At 37.0% G+C, this 25273-nt stretch overlaps 1 protein-coding gene and 1 pseudogene across 2 annotated transcripts in view; one reads left to right on the top strand and one right to left on the bottom strand.

The window, feature by feature from the left end:
* Positions 1-11691: 11691 nt before the first annotated feature.
* SYCP1 (synaptonemal complex protein 1) overlaps positions 11692-25273 on the bottom strand; it is an 88112-nt gene continuing 74530 nt past the window's right edge. For both annotated transcript variants that reach the window (XM_037038835.1, XM_037038836.1), the window contains 3 exons: positions 16961-17104; positions 11920-12009; positions 11692-11829 (listed from right to left, as the gene is read on the bottom strand). In XM_037038835.1, coding sequence (XP_036894730.1) covers positions 11692-11829; positions 11920-12009; positions 16961-17104 — 372 coding nt within the window. The remainder of the gene's footprint in view (positions 11830-11919; positions 12010-16960; positions 17105-25273) is intronic.
* On the top strand, positions 18025-20076 carry LOC118982033 (ubiquitin-40S ribosomal protein S27a-like; annotated as a pseudogene).

Here is a 25273-nt window from a genome sequence, read left to right as displayed (position 1 = left end):
GATGTAAAAAGATATGCCTTGCAAATGAAAACCAAAATAGAGCAGAAGTAGCTATACTTACATTAGACCAAATAGACTTTAAGACAAAAGGTGTAACAAGAGACAAAGGTCATTATATAATGATAAAAGGGTCTATTTATTAGAAGATATAATAATTATGGCCCTAACCAGTGTTGCTCAGTTGGATGGGCATTATCCCGCAAAGTGAAAGGTTGCTGGTTAGATTCATGGTCAGGCACATGCCTCAGTTGTCAGCCCAGTCCTAGGCAGGTCAGGATACGTGCAAGGGGCAGCCGATCAATGTTCCTCTCACACATCAATGTTTCCCTACCTCTCTTTCTCCCTTCCTTCCCTTCTCTCCAAGAATAAATTTTTTTAAAGAGAGAATATAATAATTATAAATATACATGCATCCAATATTACAGCACCTAAATAGATTAAATAATAATTAATAGATCTGAAGGCAGAAAAAAACAGCAATGCAATAACAAGTACTTACATATCCCACTTTCCACAATGTCTACATCATCTAGACAGAAAATGAATACAGAAATAATGGAATTGGAGTACATTTTGGATCACACAGACATAACAGACATATACACAACATACCATTCACCAGCAGCAAAATATACATTTTTCTCCAGGGAGAGAGAGCCAATTTGCCTAATACATAGAAACAAATACTGAGAGTCTGGCAAAGTGAGGAACACAGGGATATATTCCAAACAAAAGACCATGAAAAAACTCAGAAAAAGACCTTCATAAAATGGATATAAGCAATATCTTCCTGATAAAGAGTTCAAAGTAATGGTCCTAAAGTTGTTCAATGAACTTGGAGTAAGAATGGGTGAACACAGTGAGCTCTTCAACAAAGAGACAGAAAAGTACAAGAAAGTTCCAAGCAGATGTTATGGAGCTGAAGAATACAATAACTGAACTAAAAAATACACTACAGTGGTTCCACAGAAGACTGGACGAAGCAAAGGAATGGATCAGTGATCTGGGTGACAAAGCAATGGAAATCTCCCAGAAAGAACAACAAAAGAAAAAAATTTCAGTAAAGATATTTTAAGGGATCTTTGGGATAATTCAAGTGTAATAATATTCACATTATAGGGGTCTGAGAAAGAGAAGAAAGATGAAATTGGCAAGAAAAATTTATATGAAGAAATAATGGCTGAAATTTTTCCTAATCAGGGGAATGAAACACACATCCAGGTCCAGGAAGTTCAGAGAGTCCCAAAGACAATGAACCCAATGAAATCCACACTAAAACATAATATAATCAAAATGGTAAAAACTAAATAAAAACAGAGAACCTTAAAAGTAGCAAGAAATAACGTGTTACATAAAAGGGAAACTTCCTGAGGTGACTGGCAGATTTTTTCGCAGAAACTTTGTAGGCCAGAAGGGAATGGCAGGACATATTCAAAGTATTGAAAAACTTCAACAATTCTCTATGTAGCATCATGCTCATTAAAAACTGAGGAAGAGATTAAGGTTTCCAGACTAGCAAAAGCTAAAGGAGTTAATCACAGCTGGACTTATAAGAAGGATTAATAGGATTTCTTTAAACTGAAAAGAAATGGGACTAATTAATAAGAAGAAAACATAAAATTAAAAATCTCAGTGGTAGGGGAAACATAGACAGTAATGGTAGTGAATCAATCACTTACAAAGTATGAAGGCTTAAAAGACAAAAGTAGTAAAAGTAAAACTAGTTAGAGGATGCATAAAATAAAAAGGTAAATTGTCACATAAAAATATAGTATGTGGTGGGTGGGAAAGTGGGAGTAAAAATGTGAAGTTTTGAAATGTGTTCAAATCCAAGTTAACATCAACTTAAACTGTTATATACATGAGATGTTAAGGGATCATACACCATGACCAAGTTGGATTTATTCCAGAGATGCAAGGATGGTTCAATATCTGCAGATTAATCAATGTGATACACCATTAACAAAATGAAGGATAGCCCTGGCTGGTGTGGTTCAGTGGATTGAGCACCAGCCTGCAAACCAAAGGCATGCTGGTTCAATTCCCAGTAAGGGTACATTCCTGGGTTGTAGGCTGAGTGAGAGGCAACCACACATTGATATTTCTCTCCCTCTCTTTCTCCCTCCCTTCCCCTCTCTATAAAAATAAATACACAAAAAAATCTTAAAGAAAACAAAATGAAGGATAAAACCTTATGACCATCTCAATAGATACAGAAAAGGCATTTGACACTTCAATATCTAATATGATAAAAAATTCTCAATAAAGTGTGTAAAGAGGAAATGTACCCCAACATAATAAAGGCTATAACAACCCACAACTAACATCATACTCAATGGTGAAAAAGCTGAAAGCTATTCCTTTAAGATCAGGAACAAGATAACGATGCTCATTCTCGCTATTTTTATAAAACATAGTATTGAAAGACCAAGCCAGAGAAATCAGGTAGGAATAAGAATTAAAAGGCTTCCAGCCCTGGCTGGTGTGGCTCAGTGGATTGAGTGCCAACCTGCAAACCAAAGGGTTGCTGGTTCAATCCCCAGCCAGGGGACATGCTTGGGTTATAGGCTGGGTGCCTAGTAGGGAGTATGGGAGAGGCAACCACACATTGATGTTTCTCTCCCTCTCTCTCCCTCCCTTCTTCTTTCTCTAAAAGTAAATAAAATCTTTAAATTAAAAAAAATTAAAAGGCATCCAAATCAGAAAGGAAGAAATAAAATTACTGGTTTGTAGATTACATGATACTATATATGGGAGTGGGCAAAAGTAGATTGTGGCTGTTCATATTGAAAATACAATAATTAATATCTAATAATAGAGCAATAAACTCTGTGTTTCATGTACTCGTAACTGTAAACCTACTTTTGCCAATCCCTGTATAGAAAACCCTGAAGATTCAACCAAAAAGCTGTTAGAATTAATAAATGAATTCAGTAAACTTGCAGGATACAAAACTAATACATAAAAATCTGTGGTGTTTCTATACATCAGCCTTGAACTGTAAAAGAAATCAGGAAACAGTCCCACTTATCATGGCAGCCCTAGAAAATAATACATGCAGCTTCTTATGTCAATTACACCTCAACAAAGCTCTTCCTAAGAGTCCAGTAGGCAAGAATAATCTGTGTCTGCTACTCTGACCTCATCCTCCTCTGTCCCTATCTCCCTTACTTCCTGTGCTCCTCTGAGCGTGCTAAACCTTTTCTTACAACAGGGTTTTGCGACTGCTGTATATCACAAAGAGCTTTCACCAGGTCTCCAAATGGCCTCCTCATCTCAGCTCTAAAATTACTTCCTCAGAACAGCCTTCCTTGACCATTAACCTGCCCCTGCCGCTCTTTATCCCACTACCCCATTCTTTCTTCATAGTGCTTATAACTTTCTGATATTATATTGTTTACATATTCATTCTGTTTCTCCCCATTCAACTAGAATGTAAGCACCAGAAATGGAGTAGCTTACCTTTATCGGTAAAACCAGCCTATTTCATACATTAGATGTTCAACAAATATTCATTGAATGCATAAGTAAGTGGAAATACTGGTGCTATTTCCAGAGCTTGTAATCAGATACAAGGAGAGGTTAACTGCTCTAATGTTTTATAGATGGCTACAGCAAAGCCCTACTAAAATGAAAGTTTCCTGATATCCCTTTTATTGAATTAAAATTTTAACTCATTTTCAAAAGAAAAATGGAAGCCTCAATCTTCAATTAGCTAAACGGAGGAACTGCAATGGTTATGAATGAGACTCGTTAACATTTTACCCTCCTCATAGATGAGGGCATCTTACCCCCCAAGATGCTCCACTTCCATGAAATCCTAAAATCCTGTGCAACAGATGTTTTTAAAACTCAGTTTATCCACCTGAAGTTTGCATTCTCTGTAAAAGTCACATTAGAACAGTCTGCCATTGGAAACAAAATCATTTATTAAACTCCTTTCAATTTTTTCTTAAACAATACAGATAATTGATAGCAAGAAGAGTTGGGCCTTATGTGCATATTTATCCCTGTATTATCTTGAAGCTCCCAAGTAGAGAGACAAAACTAATATTTATAAAAACTATGTCGATTTACTTCTCTCTTTTGGTAACATGCTAAGTCCACAATATGCCACATTTATATGAATTGACAAAAGCTTTCACCATTTCAAAACATTTTTAAGTTAAGGTCCTATATAAATGTTAATAGGGGTTGCTAACAGCTTCTGTAGTAAAATTCATAGTGTTATAAAAGTATTCTTTTCTGTATATCAAAACTTATTTCTCTATGCCTCAGTACAATGTATTATTCACTCTATTTTTGTTACTGCATGTAACCTCTTGGTAATCAGATACTGTTTCGCCATCTGAATGATATGAGCAGCATTAACTGTGCTCACAGTAACACATGCAGCCTGAAAGAGTTCACCTGAAATTTTGCATTTAGAGGTGTGATCACCTGATTTTAAAATGTTGTCTTCTGGGACATCTTCTAACACAAGATTTCTCAAACTTGCCGGAGTGGGGGTAGTTTATGTCAACTGAGTCTCCCTGAACCAAGGAAGACAATTTCAGAGTGGCCACAAGGGAGCCAGCGGGTTGCACCACGTGGTTACCTGGGCATTCCACTTTGGTTGCTGAAATGCCATTTCAGACTTGTGTAAACAAAGTAGGCTTTGCACTTGAGAGCACAAAATTCTCTTGTGACTTGTGAAGAGCTGTGAATTTGTACTTCAAAAGGCTTGAAATCCGATTCCACAACTTGTTCTGTGCCTTTGATTTTCTCTCTCTGAGTCCTAGTTTGCTTATCTGTACAATGGCGATAAATGCTGCTTTACAGGGTTTGGCAGGTATTAAGTGGAGCAGCAGACAATAAGCTGCTTTCTACACTATAGAGCCTTACATTCTTTCATAAAAAAGAATTCTGTAAGCAAATTAATCTGTGGTAGCCAAAAAATAATACACTAACAAGGCAGCTAAGATCCTTCACTACATGTGTGTGAAAACAATTGAAGTAAAAGAAGCTAGACACCAAAGATCATATGTAGTGTGATTCCATGTATTTGAAATACACAGCATAGGCAAGCCCACAGAGCCAGAAATACTGCGGATGGAGGTGGGAGGTGGGGGTGGGGGGCGGGGGAGTGGGAAATAGGAAACGACGACTCAGTGGGCACAGGGTTTCCTCTGGAGTGCCAAAATGATTTGGCACTAGGTAAAGGTAGTGTTTGTGCCACCTTGTAAACGTGTTAAATACAAGAAAATTCTTCACTTTAATGTGCTTAATTTTATTATGTAAATTTCACCTAACGTTCAAAAAATGACAATTGACAGCTTATACAAAAATAACAAACAATGTATTGTGGGGTTTATAATATATGTAGAAATTAACTATATGTCAAGAATAGAACAAAGGACAGAAATGAGAAACAAAAATATATTTCGGTATGATTCTTATACCATATGCAAAGTGCTACAATAGCATTTGAAGGTAAACTATGATAAGTTAAAGATGTATACTGCAAAATCCTAGAACAACCATTGAAAAGGAAAGTGTAGCTAAAAAGCCCATAGTATCAAAAGAATGAGAAGATAAAAACTGGGAGAAAATATTTGTAAAACACCTATCAGATAACAGATTGTTATCCAAAATATACAAAGAACTCTTTAAACCTGACAATAATAAACTAATCTGCTTTAAGAATGGACAAGGCCTGAACAGACATCTCCCTAAAGAAGACACCCAGATGGCAAAGGAGCGCATGAAAAGATGCTCTACCTCACGTCACCAGGGAAATGCAAGGTAAAACCGTAAGATGCCACTGCACACCTATTAGAATGACCAAGATCCAGAACAATGACACCACCAAACTCCAGTGAGGATGTGGAGTAACAGAAATTCCTGGTGAGAATGTAAAATGCCATAGCCATTTTGGGAGATAGTGTGGCAACTTATTTTAAAACTAAACATACAATTACCTACCATACAATCCAGCAAACTGTGCTTCTTGGTCTTTACCCAAAGGAGCTGAAAACTTAGATCCCCAAAAACCAAACAAACAAACAAAAGCCCCTGCACCCGAGTGTTTGCAGCAGCCTTATTCAGGATTGCCCAAACTTGAAAACAACCAAATATCCTTCGGGGGGTGAACGGATAAATAAATTGTGGAGTAACCAGATAACAGAATGTTATTCAGTGCTAAAAAGAAATGAACTATGAAATCATGAAAGACATGCGGGAACCTGAAGTATGATTCCAACTAAATGACAACCTTGAAAAGACAAAACTACTGAAACATTAAAACTTAATAAAAATCTAAAAACCTGATTTAAGAATGGACAAAAGACCTGAATAGACACCTCACCAGAGAAGATGGACAGATGGCAATAAGCATCAGCGGTTTGCAGGGTCAGGGAGTGGGGCCGAGGGGCAGAGCACACGGCAGTGAAAGCATTCCGCGCACTGTCATAGTAGACACGTGTCATTAAACATTTGCCAAAAGCCATTGAATGCACACCGCCAAGACTGAGCCCTAAGTCACCACGGACTTTAGGTAACAATGACGCACTGAAAAAGCTTCATTGGCTGTAACGTTGTACCACTCAGGCGCTACATGTCGACAGAAAGGGGCTGTGCATGTGTGGGCCATGGGAAATCTCTACGCCTTCCGCTCAACTGCACTGTGAATCTAAAACTACTGAAAAAATAAAGCCTATTAATTTTTAAAAAGCCAATGGTAAAGATAAAATAAATCACGCCAATATTAAAGTAATCCAAACGAAAATACAGAGAAAAAAGGAGACAACAGATAAACCAAATAAAAAATATATGGCAAGATGAAAAACTTAAACCTAAGCATATTAAATATAAATGGTTTAAACATTCAAATTATAAAGCAAAGATGATCAGATTAGAGAAAAATCAAGACCGACAATATTCTATCTACAAGTAACCCACTTTATGTAGAGAGATGTGGATAGAAAATGCAAACATTAGTTAAACGCAAATAGTAATATCTAGTATCATACTTTTGGTGAAATAACTGGGGAAAGGTGAGATGTCCACTCTCAGTATTTGTATGCAACTTTGCACTGGACATACTAGCCCATGCAATAAGGCAATGAAAAGAAATAATAATCCAATAAGCTATATTCTTAATGTAGCTGATAAATACAATATTTAAAAACCTCAGAAAAAGAAATGAAATTTTATTTGCCTGCAGATGACACAGTCTTACATAGAAATTCTAAGAAATCCACAAACATGATTCTGGAACCAAACTTTATCAAGACTATGGGACACAAACTGACGAGACAGAAACCTCACCTCCCTGGGCATCATCGTCACCTTCTCCCTGCCACAGGGCATCTGGAGGATCAAGCCAGGCCACATCCATGCACCCTTTCTAGATCCTGGGTGCCACAGATGGGTGCTGTCAGAGGGCCATCCTTGGGTTCATCTACCTGCTGGCCTGTCTCAGCTCCCACGCACCAGACACCACCCCAAGGCCTCCATAACAGATGGAGATTTCCACAAGGCAGAGAGCACTCGGTCAATGCAGCTGGCACAGCAGACCAATGCTCCTTGCCAATCTGGCTGTTCATAGACTCTGTCCACCTATTACTGGCCAAAGCTGCTCCGAGATGGCCCTCATGTGTCCATTTGTAGAAACTGCAGCCTCCAAGTTAACCAGTTTTCAAAGAACCTGAGAGAGGCAGGTGGGTGGTGATAACAGCTACTGCAGGCACTAGTCCGGCAACATGGGATCTGTTCACATTGCAGGTACTCCCAGGACAGGAAAGAAACTTCTAAAGATAGTGAGTCCACTGGGCCAATCTGGAAGCAAGGAACTTCGAGAGTACAGGTCCTCCTTTTTCACTGTCTCTGTTAAATTTCCATCTTCATATAGTGAGTCAAATTCAGTAAAACCCACAGAAAGTCCACCTATCACAGGCATTCATAACATCAATTTTATTGATAAAAATGAGAACTCATGATCATTAGCACTTGCTTTGTGCTAATAATATTTATTAACCTTTCGAAATGTCTATTAACTCATTTTCTCTAGTTCTAATCACTACCATTTTACAAACCAGAAAACTAAACCACAGAGACATTATTCAAAACTTGAAAGGCAGAACTAGGGATCCAAACTCAGTCGGCCAAACAAACCCCATACTTTTAACTGACAGATCCTACCTGTGGCCTGGCCTAAAGAATTCGTTTTGACTTAATTATACATGATAATTCAATTTGTGATTTAGCTGATAAACAATATACAATAATCTCAGATACTATTATAAAGGCTAGAGAACCTTTAATGAAACAGCTAATAATTTCATATAAGCTGAGAGAAGATTCAACACTATGAACAATATTGTTGGTGAAGAGAGAAAACTTCTACTTATGAAACTAGGTCATTTCATGACTATCAATTTACTGGGAAAGCCACTGAAAAAACCTGGTGCACTTCCCTTTCACAAGTCATAGTTCAGACAGAAGCTCCTTCTGACTACTGATAGCATCATCAAGCAAATGACAGCAATAATAGTTTTCAGTTCAAGAATAATTTGACAATTACTGGAACAATTAAATGATCTACACTGTAATTTATATTACAGCAGTTTTATAAGAATGTTTAGTTTGTACAGTATATTTTATTATAGAACATATTTTAACTTTTTTATAATGATCCATATATTTATACAAGTGAATCCACGTTTTACTATCACTCCTAGACAACTTCTACTTAAAATTTTAATATGTATTTATAGGTCTATGAGTTCCAAATTAATCATTTAACCTATAGAAATAAAAGCACTAATATTAGCACTGTCCATAGGGCAAAAAACTGGAAACAGAGAGAATTCCTATCATATCAGTTAAGACAGAGTGTGTTATGCCAATAACACCCCAAAGTCTTATTTTTTATTCCTACCGCACGACAGTCATAGGTTAACGGGGGAACTTTCTTCCACATCATTCTCACTCCCGGACCAAAGACGGCAGAAACCGCATCATCTGTAACACCACACACTGCTGCAGCCGGATAAGGAGTGCGATAGAGGGTCTCACGCTCTTCATCAAGAACTGGTACAGAAGTGACTGATGCACATCACGTCCCCCGAACGTCCACTGGCCAGAATTTACCACACAGCCTCACCAAGGTGGGAGGGGAAGCGTAATTTCCTCATGTGCCCCAAAGAAGAACTGGATATAGATGACCATAAAGGTCTTTACTACACTCTAATAGATAAATAGCTATATTACAGTACATCTATGAACTATTGCACAGCCATTTGAAAAAATGAATTGGAACTATACCATGTTTTAAGAGAGATTTCCATGAGATACTGAGTAAAACTCTGAAAAATATACATAGTATCCCATTTTTGAAAATTAACCATGACCAGAGAAATCTGTGTATTTGCATGCCTCTGTAAAAGTATAACTAACTAAATACATTGTATCTTTATCTATCTGTCATGGAGAAAAATAGGGAAGGGTACACCCTAGGTTCTTCTCAAAGGTTCCCTGGAAGAAGGGCATTTGATGGAGGGGGACTCTGGTATGTGTGGTGAGGAGGAGGGCAGAGTAGGTGAGGGAGAAACAAAGGGAAAAGAGGAGGGTACTAAGACTTTACATGATTATACTCATCCATTATGTAAATTATGTATGTGCATACACAATGTAAGTCATTTTAAAAACTATCTTTTCTTTTTAATTTTGGTCGCTTCTATATGCCTCAAGTCACAGATCTGTTGAAATTAAATGATACTTTCCATTCCCTCAAGCTCTAAACTCTATGATTTCATAACTTAAATAATATTGAGTCTTATCTGTCTCCTGTTTGCCATTTCCTATTTGTAATCCACAATTGACCTGCCTTGATTAAAGTTCCTGATGTACTACTACCGCCTGTGGGCTATTAATTATACAGAATTCACATTGCCTGAATTATGAATAATTTATTTCTAACCTTTATATCAACCAAAGCAACTTGCTCTTTGACATCATTAATTTTTACATTTTCATGAAGTAGGAGACATTTTAGAAGTAGAGTGATAAAGTTATGGGTATTTTTCCTAGGACAGGTATTAGATCTAATCTAAAAGCGTGGAACTCAAACTTTCAGTCTAAGTAATTTTCCCATCTCTCATCTGGACTACTTCAATAACTTTAAATACACTATTGGCTCCCAAATTTATCCCACTGCACTGGACCTGTCCCAGGACAACTTACCGTCCCTATGTGGAAGTCCAACAGGCATTTCCAACCTAACATGACTAAAACTGCAGCTCAGGCAAAAAACGTTGAACCCATCCTTGGTCCTTTCTCTTTCTTATCACATCCTACATCTAACCTCCAAAATAAATTCAGAAGTTGACCCCTTCCTCCCCCATTGCTCTCATCCTCGTTCAGGTCACTACCATCTCTCATGTGTATTAAACCTGTTTGCTGTTTTAGCCTTTGGTCCCTCTTCCAAATGTTTTCAATATAGTGGTCAGAAAGATCCAGATGCTGAAACATAAATAAGATTTTCTTTGCTCAAAAAAATCTAATTTCACATCTTATCCCAAGTAAAAGCCAAAGCTCCTACCGTGGCCTGCACGTGCGACGTAATCTGTGCCCCCACTCCCATCCCACTGAATACCAAGCCCTTCCCTCCCTACTCTCCCCTTCGCACACTCTCCTCCAGCCATGGGGGCTCCTTGCTGCTTCCCAGCTATGCTAGGCGCAGCCCCAGCTGTGCAAATGTAATTAATATTACATTGTTAAAAAAGTCTCTGGGCCTCTGTACTTCCTATTTCTTTTGCCAATAATGTGTTCCCCCAGATAGCCACAGGCTTACTTGTTATTCAACTGTCATTTCAGTGAGGACTACCCTACATAGCATATCAGCCCCCTTCATACTCCCTAATACTTACCCTTCCATGTTTTATTTCTCCTTAGCAATTACCATTAACTAATATACCATATGTTTTGCTTATTTATTTTGTTTATTGTCTATTTCCCTCCCTAAAATGTAAGCTCTGGAAGAACAGAGGGTTTATTTTTGTTTTGTTCACTATTATATCCCAATATCTACAATTGTACTTGACCCTTAGTAGACACTCCATAAATATTTGTTTAATGAATGTTGACTAAATGCAGTACTTTAGAAAGTCAAACTGGTATAGCCCTTTTTCCAGAAACTAAAAAAAAAAAAAAAATGTCAATTTTATAACAAGGTAAAGCTGCTTCAGAACTGCAGAATTTGGCTAAAATGAGCTCAAGATTTTAAAAATGAATAAAATTATCAAAATTTTGATGATTTGCTGTCTAGATGACCTCCCATAGAATCAAGAAGAAGCATTCATTTGCATCCAAAATATTTTAATAGTAAATAATTAAGAGTAAATTGCAATAATCTGTTCCTAGCATTCAATGGCTAACTTTACAATTTGAAAACTTAGCCAAAACAGTTTTCATGAATACAAGAAAAAGTAAAATCAAAATATAATCCTCTAATTATCTGAATACAAGTTTTCAGATAACATGTGCTTATTTCACATTTAGACCAAAGTATAAGAATACAAAGAAAGATAAGTAATTGATGTAAATATCATAGTCTCAGTTTCAGAAAAAGTTTGGCTTGTTATAACTCAAGAAAAAGTTAACTATAAATTGTATGTCATTGGCCTCTTTACTCACACCAACTTTCTGAAATTAAACAAATAGTCTTTCTGCCTCCTTCAGTTTTTTCTTCCTGTCCATTTTAGCAATTACAGCCCAACGGTCATCCCGCATTTTCCTCATAGCTCCGAACTTCAGCGTAGATCCAAGGGTTGTTAGAGATGAAGGGGTCTGAATACGAAATAAAATCATAGTATGTTTAATAAAAAAATAAAGTCCAGTTTTTGAAATTTGCTTTCTGAAATAAATTTATAAAGTTACCTTTTTTGGTGTTTTGACATAAAAATGTGAAGTTGTTGGATAATTATTCTTGCATATGTTTTTCAATGTCTCCTCCTCCGAAACCATGCTCTTAAACAAAAATACAAAAATATAATTTGGGGGCTGCCATAGTTAACATTACATTATTAAAAATGTCTATATACCATATATGAAGAGGAGGAGGTAAAGGAGGGAGAAAGGAAGAGAGAGGAGAAAAAGGACTGAAGAAAGAAGGCTATGACAAAATAACTTCAATCTGCCCAAAAAAAGACCTAGATTTTGGTTCCACTGACCATATTCCTGAAAGGTAAAGTGAAAAACAAGGTGTGTATGAACAGTAATTTCCTACTAATTTCTATTTCAGTTTCAGAGTCTTTATATGACCAATTTCTCTTTCCCTTATCCCCAAACTACTTACTCAAATTCACATTTAAGCCCTACATAAAAAGGATTTCTAATCATATAAAATTAAAATATCAATTGTCAACTTATGAGAATTGTAATTCTGCCAAATATAATAGCTAACACATATATAGCACTTTCTTTATGTCAGGCACTGTTTTAAGTACTTTGCATATTTTAATTAGTTTTTTAAGATTTTACTTATTTTTAGAGAGAGGGGAAAGGAGGGATAAAGCAGCGGGAAAAAAACATCAGTGTGTGGTTGCCTCTCGCATGCCCCCTACTGGGGACTTAGCCCACAACCCAGGCATGTGCTCTGACTGGGAACTGAACCTGCAACCCTTTGGTTTGTAGGCCAGCACTCAACCCACTAAGCCACACCAGCCAGAGCCTTTAATTAGTTTTAACACAATAATTTTGTGAAGAAGATATACTATTATCCTCATTTTAAAGGGGAGGAACTGAGATACACAAATATTAAGTAACTTGCTCAAGATTATATAGCTAGCAAGAGGTAGAACCAGATAGGCTGGCTCCAGAATTCATTTTCTTAATGAAAAGCTACATAAATTTAGTCAAGTAAGCAATCAGCTCACATTATTTTTCTCCTGCTCATTAAAGTTATATTTAACAAAATATTCAGAGGCTTCATGATTGAAAATATTCATGTTTTCATGAATTCTCAGATTTTAACAGAATACAATAAAAAGCCACCTTTTCACACATGTTCAAACCAGTATGTACAAACTGACCAACTAAGGAAAGAATAATTATTTTTAAAGTATATTATAAACTTATTAAAATTTTGCTTAGTGCACAGTAGCTGATCATTCATTACAGACTGCCCATGTGAAAATAATAAATTAACCCAGTTTAGAACAAAACTTCTCTGTCCTTACAGCTCTGCTCCATTATCCTCTCATATTCTTATAGCCATTTGTGCATCTTCTTTGGAGAGTTGCCTAATCAAGTCCTTCTCCCATTTTTGAATTTGGTTGTTTGTTTTTTGTCATTGATCGATAGCACAGCAGTTCCTTATGTATTCTAAATGTTAACCCATTGTCAGATGCAAGATTCCTATTCTTTAGTTTGTCTTCTCAGTTGTTTTAATATTAGTTGTTTTAATATTATTATTAATAATAATTTTGATGAAATCCAATTTATCAATTTTTTTCCTCATCTTGTCTCTGCTTTTTGGTGTTATATCCATGAACTCACTACCAAACTCAATGTCATTTAGATTTTCCCATTGCTCTCCTCTAAGAGTTTCTGAGTTTTAGCCCTTAAGTTTAGGTCTCTGGTCCATTTTGAGTCAATTTTTGTGTGTGGCGTAAGGTGTACAGCCTATCTTCATTCTTTTGCATATAGATTTCCTAGCACCATTTATTGAAAAAAAATGTCCTTTCCCCATTGAATGCTTTTGGTACTCTTGTCAAAAAAATCAATCGACTACATGTGAGGATTTACTTCTGGGCTATTTTATCAAGTTAGCCTATATCTGTCCTTACAACAGTACTATACTCTTTTAATTACTAGCTATGTAGTAAGTGTCAAAGAAAGAACTGTTGAGTCCTCCATTGCTATATTTCAAGATTATACATGAATTGCAATTCTATATAAATTTGAGTATCAGACTTTCCATCTGCCCAAAACACTGTTGGAATTTTGATAGGGATTGTATTAAATCTGTGGACTGCTTTGGTAGGATAGACATCTTAACAATTATAAGTTTTCCTACCCATAAAGACAGAATTTCTTCTATTTTTAGATCTTCTTTGCTTTCCTTCAGCAATGTTTTATAATTGTCAGTGTATAAGTCTTTCACTTTCTTAGTTGGATTTGTTCCTAAATTTGTTTTTGTATATTAGATGGTATTATAAGTGGAATTGTTTTCTTCCTTCCCTTTTGGATTGTCTATAAGGCTGGTGTATGGAAACATACTGATTTCCCTGTGCTGACCTTACACCTCCCAGTATCACTGGAGTCGCTTTTTTGCTCTAGAAGCTTTCCTGTGGAGTCTTTGGGATTGTCCCTATATAAATAGGATCATGTCATCTGCAAATTAGAGACAGTTTTACCTTTTTTTAAAATCTGCATGACTTTTTCTTTCTTTCATTCCCTCCTCCTTTCTCATTGTCCATGTTTTTTGTTTTTGTCTAATAGCCTAGTAGCTCCGGCTAAAACTTCTAGGACAGTTTGACTAGTGGCGAAAGTTGGCTCCTTTGTCTCATTCTTAATCTTAAGGGAAAGCTCACCATGTTTCACCACTGAGTATGATGTTAGCTGTGGATTTCGTAAGTATACGCTCTCAGGTTCAGAAATTCTCCCTCTATTCCCAGCTTTATGAGAGTTTTTATTATGAAAGAATGCTGGATGTTGTAAAACAAAAAAGCCTTTTCTGTATCAATTGAGATGATCATGTGGGTTTTTTCGTTGTTCTATTAATGTGATATATTATGTTGGTTTTTTAAATCCTCACATGAAGATACCTTTTTTGTTTGTCTAGAGAGAGAGGGAAGTGGCGGGGAAAGAGAGAGAAACATCCATCAGCTGCCTTCCATCTGCAACCTGACCAGGGATCAAGCCTGTAACCCAGAAATGCACCCTGACCAGGAATCGAAACTACAACCTTTTGGTGTACAAGCAAGGGTGTCAGACTCATTTTCACCAGGGGCCGCATCAGCCTTGTGGTTGCCTTCAAAGGGCCAAATATAATTTCAACTCCTTAACAGTTAAGAAGTAGTTACATTTATATAGTCCTAAAATTATTTCAGCCCTTTGAAGGCAAGAGTGAAGCTGATGTGGCCTCTGGTGACAATGAATTTGACACCCCTGGTATACACGAACATGCTTCAACCAGCTGAGCCACCCAGCCAGGGCTACACTGATTTTTTAATATTGAATCACCCTGGCATTTCTTTGCTAAATACCACTTGGTCATGTGTAATAATCCTTTTAATACACTGTTGGGTTTGATTTGCTAATATTTTGTTGAGGACTTTTATATCTATACTCATAAAATATAATGATCTGTAATTTTCTTTTCCTGTGATGTCTTTACCTGGCTTTGGTATCAAGGTAACGCTAGTCTCATAGAATGAGTTAAAAGTATTCTCTTTTCAATTTTTTTGGCAGAGTTTGAGAAGGACAGTGTTAAGTCTTTAAATGTTTAGTAGAAGCTATCAATAAAGCCTTCTGGTCAATAACTTCTCTCTCTTGAGAGGTTTTTTGATTACTAGCTCAAATGTTTTATCATTAATAACTTCAAGTGATAATTATAACCAATAAAACCCATTTTGAATTACCTTTTTATTCTATTTTAAACAACTGTGTGAAATCATACAATACTATACTTATTATGTGATTCTCCTTTCCACAATGAAAGGAAATGATGAGTCATTCTGACCCTCCAGTCAACTAAAACACTAGCCTAAACTCACACTGCTAGAAACACGGTAACATCGAATTCTAGAGCTCGTGCTCTTTCTTATTCTCATTACATTTCTGTGTATCTCGACCTCAGTTTGAGCCAGCAGTTCTTACGTACAACGACTTACACAGGCTACGGAGCCAGACTGTCAGTGTTCCAGTTCCCTCTCCGTGCCTCGTTAGCTATGTGGTCCTGGGCAAGGTGCTTGCACGATTTAGGACGAGAATAGCAACACCACCTACACCTCTAGAACAAGAGACTGTCCTAAAGGATAACTGAAGTAATCTACGTAAAGTACCTACAACAGCGGCTGGTTTACAGTTCGAATCATTATCTATGAAACAAACAGGTACTAGAGCAAGGAGTCTATAAGTTAACTTCAATAATTAGGGCCTTCAATGTCAACTACTCATTATTTCAACACAAATAAAAATAGAGGGTTGTAAAACAATAGAAAAGCTTGAAGGATCTCAGTTATGACTGGGAATAATATAATTGTTATTTTCAGTTGAGAATCTTTGGTACATTCTTCCATTGGTGTGATCAGGTTTATCTATTTTTAAATTAAATAAATCTGTTTAATTATTCTTACATCATTATTATGCCTTTAGAAAATATTGGTATGTGTGAATATACTTATGGTAAGAAATAACTTCCTACCATAAACTGCTAGGAGAACATGTAAACTGCTAGAAGAAATATCCTCCTTAAATAGGCCATCTTTAATACATTAGTGCCTTAAAATGATGTTATAGTTGTCAACCAATAGTGTAATATAGATTACAACCAGTAAGTGGTGTAAAATGAGGGAAAGTGTATTATATGCAAAATCAAGAGGATACCTGAATAACAAATTTGGCTGCAGCAATATTAAAAATATTCACCTGACCCTTCTTTTTCAAAAAAGAAGAAATATGGTAAAAACTCCTTTATAACAATCTGCTGAAAAATAATATGGTCAATTATCTCATATGTCAACCACATCATATCAAGTATTTCAAAATGTCATGTTTTCTGAAATTTAGAGAAATTGTTTGAACCTTAATTTCTTTAAAATGCTATAAAATCAAAGGGTCCTGTTATATTAGAGATATACTGTATTTCAGGATAGCACTGGTAGATATTATGACCACATACATATATATCAAGAAATAAAGTAAACAATAATGTAAACAAATACTAAATACTGATTATTTGCAATGTGTTTACCAAAAGGTCAGCAGATTCTGAACTATCTGAATTAACGTCAAACTCAAAGACCATTTTTCTCTTTTTAGTACTTTCTTCAATGGATACATTCTTGTTTTCTCTTTGCTGGATCCTTTGTTTTGTTGGCATCTTCACAGTATATGCCTATCCAAAAAAGAAAAAACAATACATTATCCCATCAAATAAATCATGTATTATTAACGAAGGCAAGATGAGTCTTTAGTAATCAATGACTCTTTATTATTATTGGCATGTATATGAAGTATAAACTTTGAATAAGAATTTAATTCAGCCCTGGGTGCTGTGGCTCAGTGAATTGAGAGCTGGCTTGAGAACCGAAAGGCAGAATTAAATCTGCCTTCTCACCTCATCAAATTAGAGCTGGTAAACAGCAGAATCCATGAACCAGAAGATACAGTGGAACCTTGGTTCTGAAACTTAATTTGCTCCAGAGGCTGTTTGAGAGCCGAATTGTTCTAGGTGGGAGATATACAGGACTGAGGCCTAACTATGCTGGCCTAACAACCCAGCATAAAAGGGTTGCTGTGCCAACTGAAGTTTTGTTTGATAATCAAGACATTTTTTCTGTGAATAACTTGGTTGAGAACCAAATTGTTCAAGGTGGGAGACATTCAAGAACTGAGATTTGACTGCAATTCAACTGATATCCACTCAGAGGACCAGAAAGAAGAATGAAGAAAAATGAACAGGGCATTAGAGACCTGTGGAACACCATCAATTATACCAATATACACATAATGGGTGTCTCAGGATGCGAGTAGAAAGGAAAAAAGAAATTTTTTTTAAAATAATGGCTGAAAATCTCCCAAATTTGATGAAAACATTAATCCACACATCCAAGAAACTTAACAAACTCCAAGGAGACTAAACTCAAAGATAACCACACCCTGACACATCATAATTGAACTGTAAGAGACAAAGAAAAACTTGAAAACAGCAAGAGATAAGTGACTCATCACATACAAGGGTTCCTCAGTAATATTAACTACTGATTTCTCATCAGAAACCATGGAGTCCCAAAATCTAAGGTTGACATATCCAACATGCTTACAGAAAAGCAACTGTTACCAAATAATCCTATCCAGCAAAAGTATCCTTCAAAAATAAAGGGTAAATTAGATATTCCTAAATAAACAAAAACTGGTGAATTTATCACTAGTGGACCTCACCTACAGAAATACTAAAGGAAGTCCTTCAGGCTTAAGTAAAAGAACTCGACACAAATGAAAAAGAAAAAGAAAGAGCACCTGTAAAGGTAACTGCACAGGTAATTATAAAAGATTACATAAAGGTATTTTTGCTTGTAATATTTTCCTATCTAATTTAAAACGCAGACATATAAAGAAAGCAATAATCATAATACTGCCTCAGTGGGCTCAAAATGTATAAATATATGACTTGTATGACAATGACAGCACACAAGAGAAAAAATAAAGATATATTGGGGCAAAGTTTTTGTGCACCACTGAAATTACACGGGTATTAATTTAAGATCATCATGTTAGGGTGTTAATTGTAATTCTCAGGTAATCACTAAGAAAATAATTCAAACAATATAGTAAAAAACAAGATAATTAAAATGGTATACTAGAAAATACCTACTTAACACAAAAGAAGGCAATAATGAAAGTATACCTGAACAAAAAAATAAGACACATAGCAGATTAAAAAATAAAATGATAGGCATAAGTTATCTTATTAGTAATCATAATAAATGTCAATTAAACACTCCAATCAAAATCTAGAGACTCTCAGAATGAATGATGAAAAAAAAAACAAATTCTAACTATGTGCTGTTCACAAAATACACACTTTAGAATCAATACGCAGATAAGCTGCAAGTAAAAGGGTAGTCAAACTTTAACCATGAAAATAGTAAGCAAAAGAGAACTGGACTGGCTATCCTAATACCAGATAAAATAAACTTAAAAAATGCCACTAGAGACAAAAAGGACATTTTTATAAGGATAAAGAAGCCAATCCATCAAGAAAAGGTAATGGGCCCTGGCTGGTTGTAGCTCAATGGATTGAGTGCGGGCCTATGAACCAAAGGATCGCAGTTCGAATCCCAGTCAGGGCACATGCCTGGGTTGCAGGCCAGTTCCCAGTAGGGGACTCACGAGAGGCAACCATACATTGATATTTCTCTCCTTCTCTCCTTCCCTTCCCCTCTAAAGATAAATAAATTGTATATAAAAAAAGGTAACGGCTAGAGGTATATATGCACCTAACAACATAGCCCCAATATACATCAACCAAAAACTGGAAAAATTAAGTAATTCAACAATAATAGTGAGATACTCCCATATCCCACTTTCAAAAATGAAAACACAACCACATAAAAAGATCAGCAAGGAAATACAGGAGCTCTATAAACCAACCAGGTGTATACTTAGGAAATTCACAAATATGAGAACACCACACAGTCCTACATAACCAATAAGTCAGAGAATGAATCACAAAGGAAATTAGAAAATACTTTGGGAATAAAAAAAGGAAAACACAACACACTTATGGGATACAATGAAATCAGTGCTTAGAGAGAAATTTAGAGCTGTAAGTTCCTATATTGATATCAACACTAAGCAGACAGGATGGTGAAACTGCCACCAAGATACAGATTTTCATAAAACACAGGAAGGATGACCACTCTCAAGGCTGAACCCTCAGATACAACAGAAAATGTAAAGGCCAAGATCCAAGATAAGGAAGAAATTATTCCTGCTCAGTAAAGACAAATAAGTGGAAGATGGCTATACTTTGTCTACAACATTCAAAAAGGGTCCACTCTTCATCTTGTGTTGGGACTTCGCAGTGGTGCTAAGAAAAAGAAAAAGTCTGATATCACTCCCAAGAAGAATAAGCGTAAGAGAAAGAAGATTAACCTGGCTGTCCTCAAATTCTGTAAGGTGGACGGGAATGACAAAATCAGTAGCCTCTGTTGGGAGTGCCCTTCAGATGAGTGTGGGGTTGGAGTCTCTATCACCAGCTACTTTGACAAATATTACTGCAGCTAATGTCTGACCTATTGCTTCAACAAATCCAAAAACAGGTGTACATGTGTTAATAAAAAACATCAATTAACAAAAATATAAAAAGACTAGAAAGACATAACAGTTAAATGCAATGTGGACCCTCAATTGGATCCTGAATTGGAAAGGGCATTAATGGAAAACTATGAAATCCAAATAAAGTTTGAAATTCAGATAATAATAATGTCCCTATATGCGTTTCTTAGTTTTTTGGGTTTTTTTAATAATTTTTTTAAAAGATTTTATTTATTTATTTATTTATTTATCTNCAAAAATATAAAAAGACTAGAAAGACATAACAGTTAAATGCAATGTGGACCCTCAATTGGATCCTGAATTGGAAAGGGCATTAATGGAAAACTATGAAATCCAAATAAAGTTTGAAATTCAGATAATAATAATGTCCCTATATGCGTTTCTTAGTTTTTTGGGTTTTTTTAATAATTTTTTAAAAGATTTTATTTATTTATTTATTTATTTATTTATCTTTAGAGGGGAAGGAGAGGGAGAGAAACATCAATGTATGGTTGCCTTTCGTGCATCCCCTGCTGGGAGTTGGCCTGCAGGGAACCAGCCTGCAACCCAGGCATGTGCCCTGACTGGGAATCGAACCTCGATCCTCTGGTTTGTAGGCCCTCGCTCAATCCACTGAGCTACACCAGCCAGGGCTCGTTTCTTAGTTTTAACAAATATAATGGTAATGTAAGATGTTAAGGGTAAAACTGAATGAGAACTTTTTTAAAAAAAATTCCCATAAATCTAAAATTAATTGCAAGATAAAAGTTTTCTTTTTCAGAGTAAGGTCACCACCCCTGCCAGAATGGCTAAAATCAAAAAGATTAAAAACTCAGCAAGAGAAACAATGGAAAAAATAAACAAATGGGACTATGTCAAACTAAAAAACTTTTGCACAGCAAAAGAAACCATCAACAAAATGAAAAGGGGACCCACTGAATGGGGAGAACATATTTGCCAATGATAATCTAATAAGGGGTTAATTTCCAAAACATATAAGGAACTTATATAACTCAACAAATTAAAACCACAATGAGATATCCCTTCACACCTGTCAGAATGGCTGTCATCAGAAAATCAACAAACAAGTGCTGGCGAGGATGTGAAGAAAAGGGAACCTTTGTGCACTGCCAGTGGGAATGCAGACTGGCATAGCCACTGTGGGAGATAGTCTGTAGTTCCCTCGAAAAATGAAAAATGGACCTGCCTTTTGACTCAGAAATTCCCCTTCTGGAAATATGTCCAAAGAAACCAGAAACACTAATTCAAAACAATATATGCATCCCTATGTTCACTGCATTATTTACAACAACCAAGACCTGGAAACAGCCCTAGTGTCCATCAATAAACAAGTGGATAAAAAAGCTGTGGTATATTTACACAATGAAATACCACTTAGCCATAAAAAAATTTTTTTTACTTTTTGCTACAGCATGAATGGACTCGAAGATTATTATGCTAAGTGAAGTAAACCAGTCAGAGAAAGATGAATACCACGTGATCTCCCTTACATGTGGAATATAATGAACAAAACAGAAACAGAGGCATGAATACATGGAACAGACTGACTCTTGTCAGAAGGGAGGGAATTTGGGGGGCTGCATGAAAAGTAAGGGATTAAGCAACATATATATTGCTCATCTGAAGGACACTCCCAACAAAGGCTACTGATTTTGTCATTCCCGTCCACCTTACAGTATTTGAGGACAGCCAGGTTAATCTTTCTCTTATGCTTATTCTTCTTGGGAGTGGTGCAAGACTTCTTCCTTAGCACAACTGTGAAGTCTCACACAAGATGAAGAGTGCAGATAATATTTTATTGAGTTGTACACCTGAAATCTATATGGTTTTGTGAACCAATGTCACCCCAATAAATTCAATTTTAAAGAGAGAAACATTTTATCAGAACACTGAAGAAAAAAAAGATGAAAAATACCACGTGGTAGCAACAATGTGGAGCAACCAGAATTCTCATCCACTGGTAGCTACAAGGTAAATTGATACCATCCTCTTTGTTTAAAAAAAAAAAACCCATAATTTGTAGCGTAATACAGCGATACAGTAAGAAATATATATATTTGCTCTTTGTCCCTGGTTTCTGACACAGAACTCTTAAACCCTTGTAATTTCCTCAGTGGTAGAGATCTGTAGAACAACTTTAGTATAACATTTGGTCTTTGTCCCCAGTAATGATAAGAAAGTCTTTTTTCTTTTTAGGATGCTCACTGTCACTTTCTTTTTTTTCTTTTTTTTAATTGTTCGGTTACAATTGTCCTCCTCCTTTATCCATTTTGTCTTTCACAATGAGCTCCCTTCAACTGTACCTGAGTTTATGCTAATGAAATAGCTGGGGGCTCCAAGATAGCTTCAGCCTGGTAGCTACTCCCCAAAAGACTAAGTCTTGATAAGAAGCTGGGAATGTTTCAGCCCCACTCCTGACCTCCAGGGAAAAGGAGGGATTGTAGATTGAGTTCATCACCAAGGGCCAATGATTTAATCAATTGTGCTAGGTAATGAGCTTCCATTAAAAACCCCTAAAAGATGAGGTTCACAGAGCTTCCAGGTTGGTGAACACGTGGTACTACCAGGAGGGTGTCACTTCCAGAGAGGTCATGAAAGCTCCATGTCCCTTACCCATACCTCATTCTATGAATTTTTAAAAATTTTATTATGTACTGGTTTCAGGTATATAGGTTATAGTGGGGAGAAAATCATACACTTTACATAGTGTTCCCCTTGATATTTCCAGTACCCCAAATGGCACCATCCATAACAGTTATCACAATATTACTGACTATATTTCTCATGCTTTACTTCCCCATGACTATTTTCACTCACTTCCCCCACTATCCACAAGCAAACTGGACCCTTCTGGTGCTGATTCCCAGGTGGGTGGGTTTGTGTACATTCTAGGACCCTATGGGTCTCTCTGATGAACTCTCCTGTGAGGCTGGGAGTTTCTCCTACTGCTGCAACACCCAGAGAATTTTACAGCCAGAGGTTTTGAGGCTTTATTTCCCTGCGATGGAATCCTGGGTTGCCTGGTCTGTCTTGCTCCCAGTTGTTCCTCCCAGTTTTTCCACAGGCAAATGTGGGACCATCAGCCGCCACCTCACCCTCCCAGTCCTCCAGCCACCACCTTGCTGTGTGTCCTCTCTGTCCCTCCAACCAATCTGGGTGAACGTTTCTTCTTTGACTCCTTGGTTCTCAGATTTCCATGCATTTCAATGTTCTGGAAGTTCTGGTTATCTTTTGTTTTTAAATTTGTTGTTGTCCTTTTGGTTGTGTGAGGAAGGGATGCATTTCTACCTACACTTGCATCTTGGCTGGAAGTCTAAATAATATCTAAAATATACATTTCTAATCATATTTTATAAAACTGAAAAGAACTGATTGAATGTTTATTTTCCTGAGGGTATTTTATCGATAAAGCGTCATAATGGCGTGTAAACTTTACACATCTATGTAGTTTGATACATATTACTGCATTTAAAAATCATGTGTATTGTAACTGATTTTATATAAAACACTGAATAGAAATTGTATAATTATAATCATGTGATTAAAAATATTAACAAAAAATAAAAAAGAGGGCAGGACAGTAGTTGGTCTTGGAGGATGGCTAGTAATAGGAAGGGGGAATAAGAAGCTCTTCTGGGACTTCCGCCAAGATAGAGGCATAGGTGGAAACACTGTGCCTTCTCCCACAACCAAGGTCTGGAGAACAAAGACACAGCCAAAGAACAGAAAAATTGAATTATACGGAAGTCCGACAACAACTAATTATTCAACCGGGAAGGTAAGAGGGGCGGAGCCAGCAGCAGAGCAGGGTCGGGCAGGAAAGATCCCCTGGCCCAGGCACACAGGTAGCCCGGAACCAGTCGGGGTGTGGGGCAGACTGACCGTGGTCGCACATTCGCGCACAGTGAGACGGACCACGCAGGCCCCAGAGGGCGAACCCAGTGGTGGAGGGCTGTTGGCGGTGGCACACTCGTGTGCAGTGAGACAAAACGCATGGGCCCTGGTGACGGTGGCAGCTGCAGCACCTGTGGGGGCCCCCGGCAGGAGGCAGCAGACGAGACACCATTGCTCCTCTTTGACCCCGCCCCCACGTACAGTGTCACAACCCAGCGACTTAGTTGCCCTGCTCTAGTGAACACCTAGGGCTCCGATCCTGCTATGTAACAGGCAGAAACAGCCCAAAAGATGGCGCAAGAACTCAAAGTCCCAGACCCAATAACTCTAAGCAACCAAGAGATTGCCAGCCTCTCAGATGCACAGTTCAAGACACTGTTTATCAGGATGCTCACAGAACTGGTTGATTATAGTCACAAATTAGAGGAACATATGAAGGCTAAACTAATTGAAATGAAGGGAGATGCACAGGAAACCAAGAGTGATGGAAAGGAAACTGGGACTCAAATCAATGGAATGGACCAGAAGGAAGAACGAAACATCTGACCAGAAAGGAATGAAGAAATGAGAATTCAAAAAAATAAGGAGAGGCTTAGGAACCTCCAAGACATCTTTAAATGTTCCAACATCTGAATTATAGGGGTACCAGAAGGCGGAAAGAAACAGCCACGAGTGGAAAACTTATTTGAACAAATAATAAAGGAGAACTTCCCCAGTCTGGCAAAGGAAATAGACTTCCAGGAAATCCAGGAAGCTCAGAGAGTCCCAAAGAAGTTGGACCCAAGAAGGAACACACCAAGGCACATCATAATTACATTAGCCAAGACTAAAATGAAGGAGAGAATCCTAGAAGCAGCAAGAGATAAGGGGACAGTCACCTACAAAGGAGTACCCATCAGACTGTCAGCGGATTTCTCAAAAGAGACCTTACAGGCAAGAAGGGGCTGGAAAGAAGTATTCCAAGTCATGAAATCCAAAGACCTACAGCCAAGATTGCTTTATCCAGCAAAACTTTCATTTAGAATGGAAGGACAGATAAAGTGCTTCTCAGATAAGGTCAAGTTCAAGGAGTTCATCATCACCAAGCCCTTATTATATGAAATGCTAAAGGGACTTATATAAGAAAAAGAAGATGAAAAATATGAACAGTGAAAGGACAGCAAACTCACAGTTATTAACAACCACACCTAAAACAAAAGCAAACTAAGAGGACAGCTAGATCAGGAGTGGAACCATAGAAATGAAGAACACATGGAGGGTTAGCAACAGGGGAGTGGGAGGAGGAGAAGGGGGGAGAAGGTACAGAAAATAGCATAGACAGTAGGTAGAA

The sequence above is a fragment of the Sturnira hondurensis genome, unplaced genomic scaffold (genome assembly GCF_014824575.4).
Source record: "Sturnira hondurensis isolate 20B ecotype Veracruz unplaced genomic scaffold, ASM1482457v3 Scaffold0024822, whole genome shotgun sequence".
Lineage (NCBI taxonomy): Eukaryota > Metazoa > Chordata > Mammalia > Chiroptera > Phyllostomidae > Sturnira > Sturnira hondurensis.
This window is presented reverse-complemented; position numbering and strand designations above follow the sequence as displayed.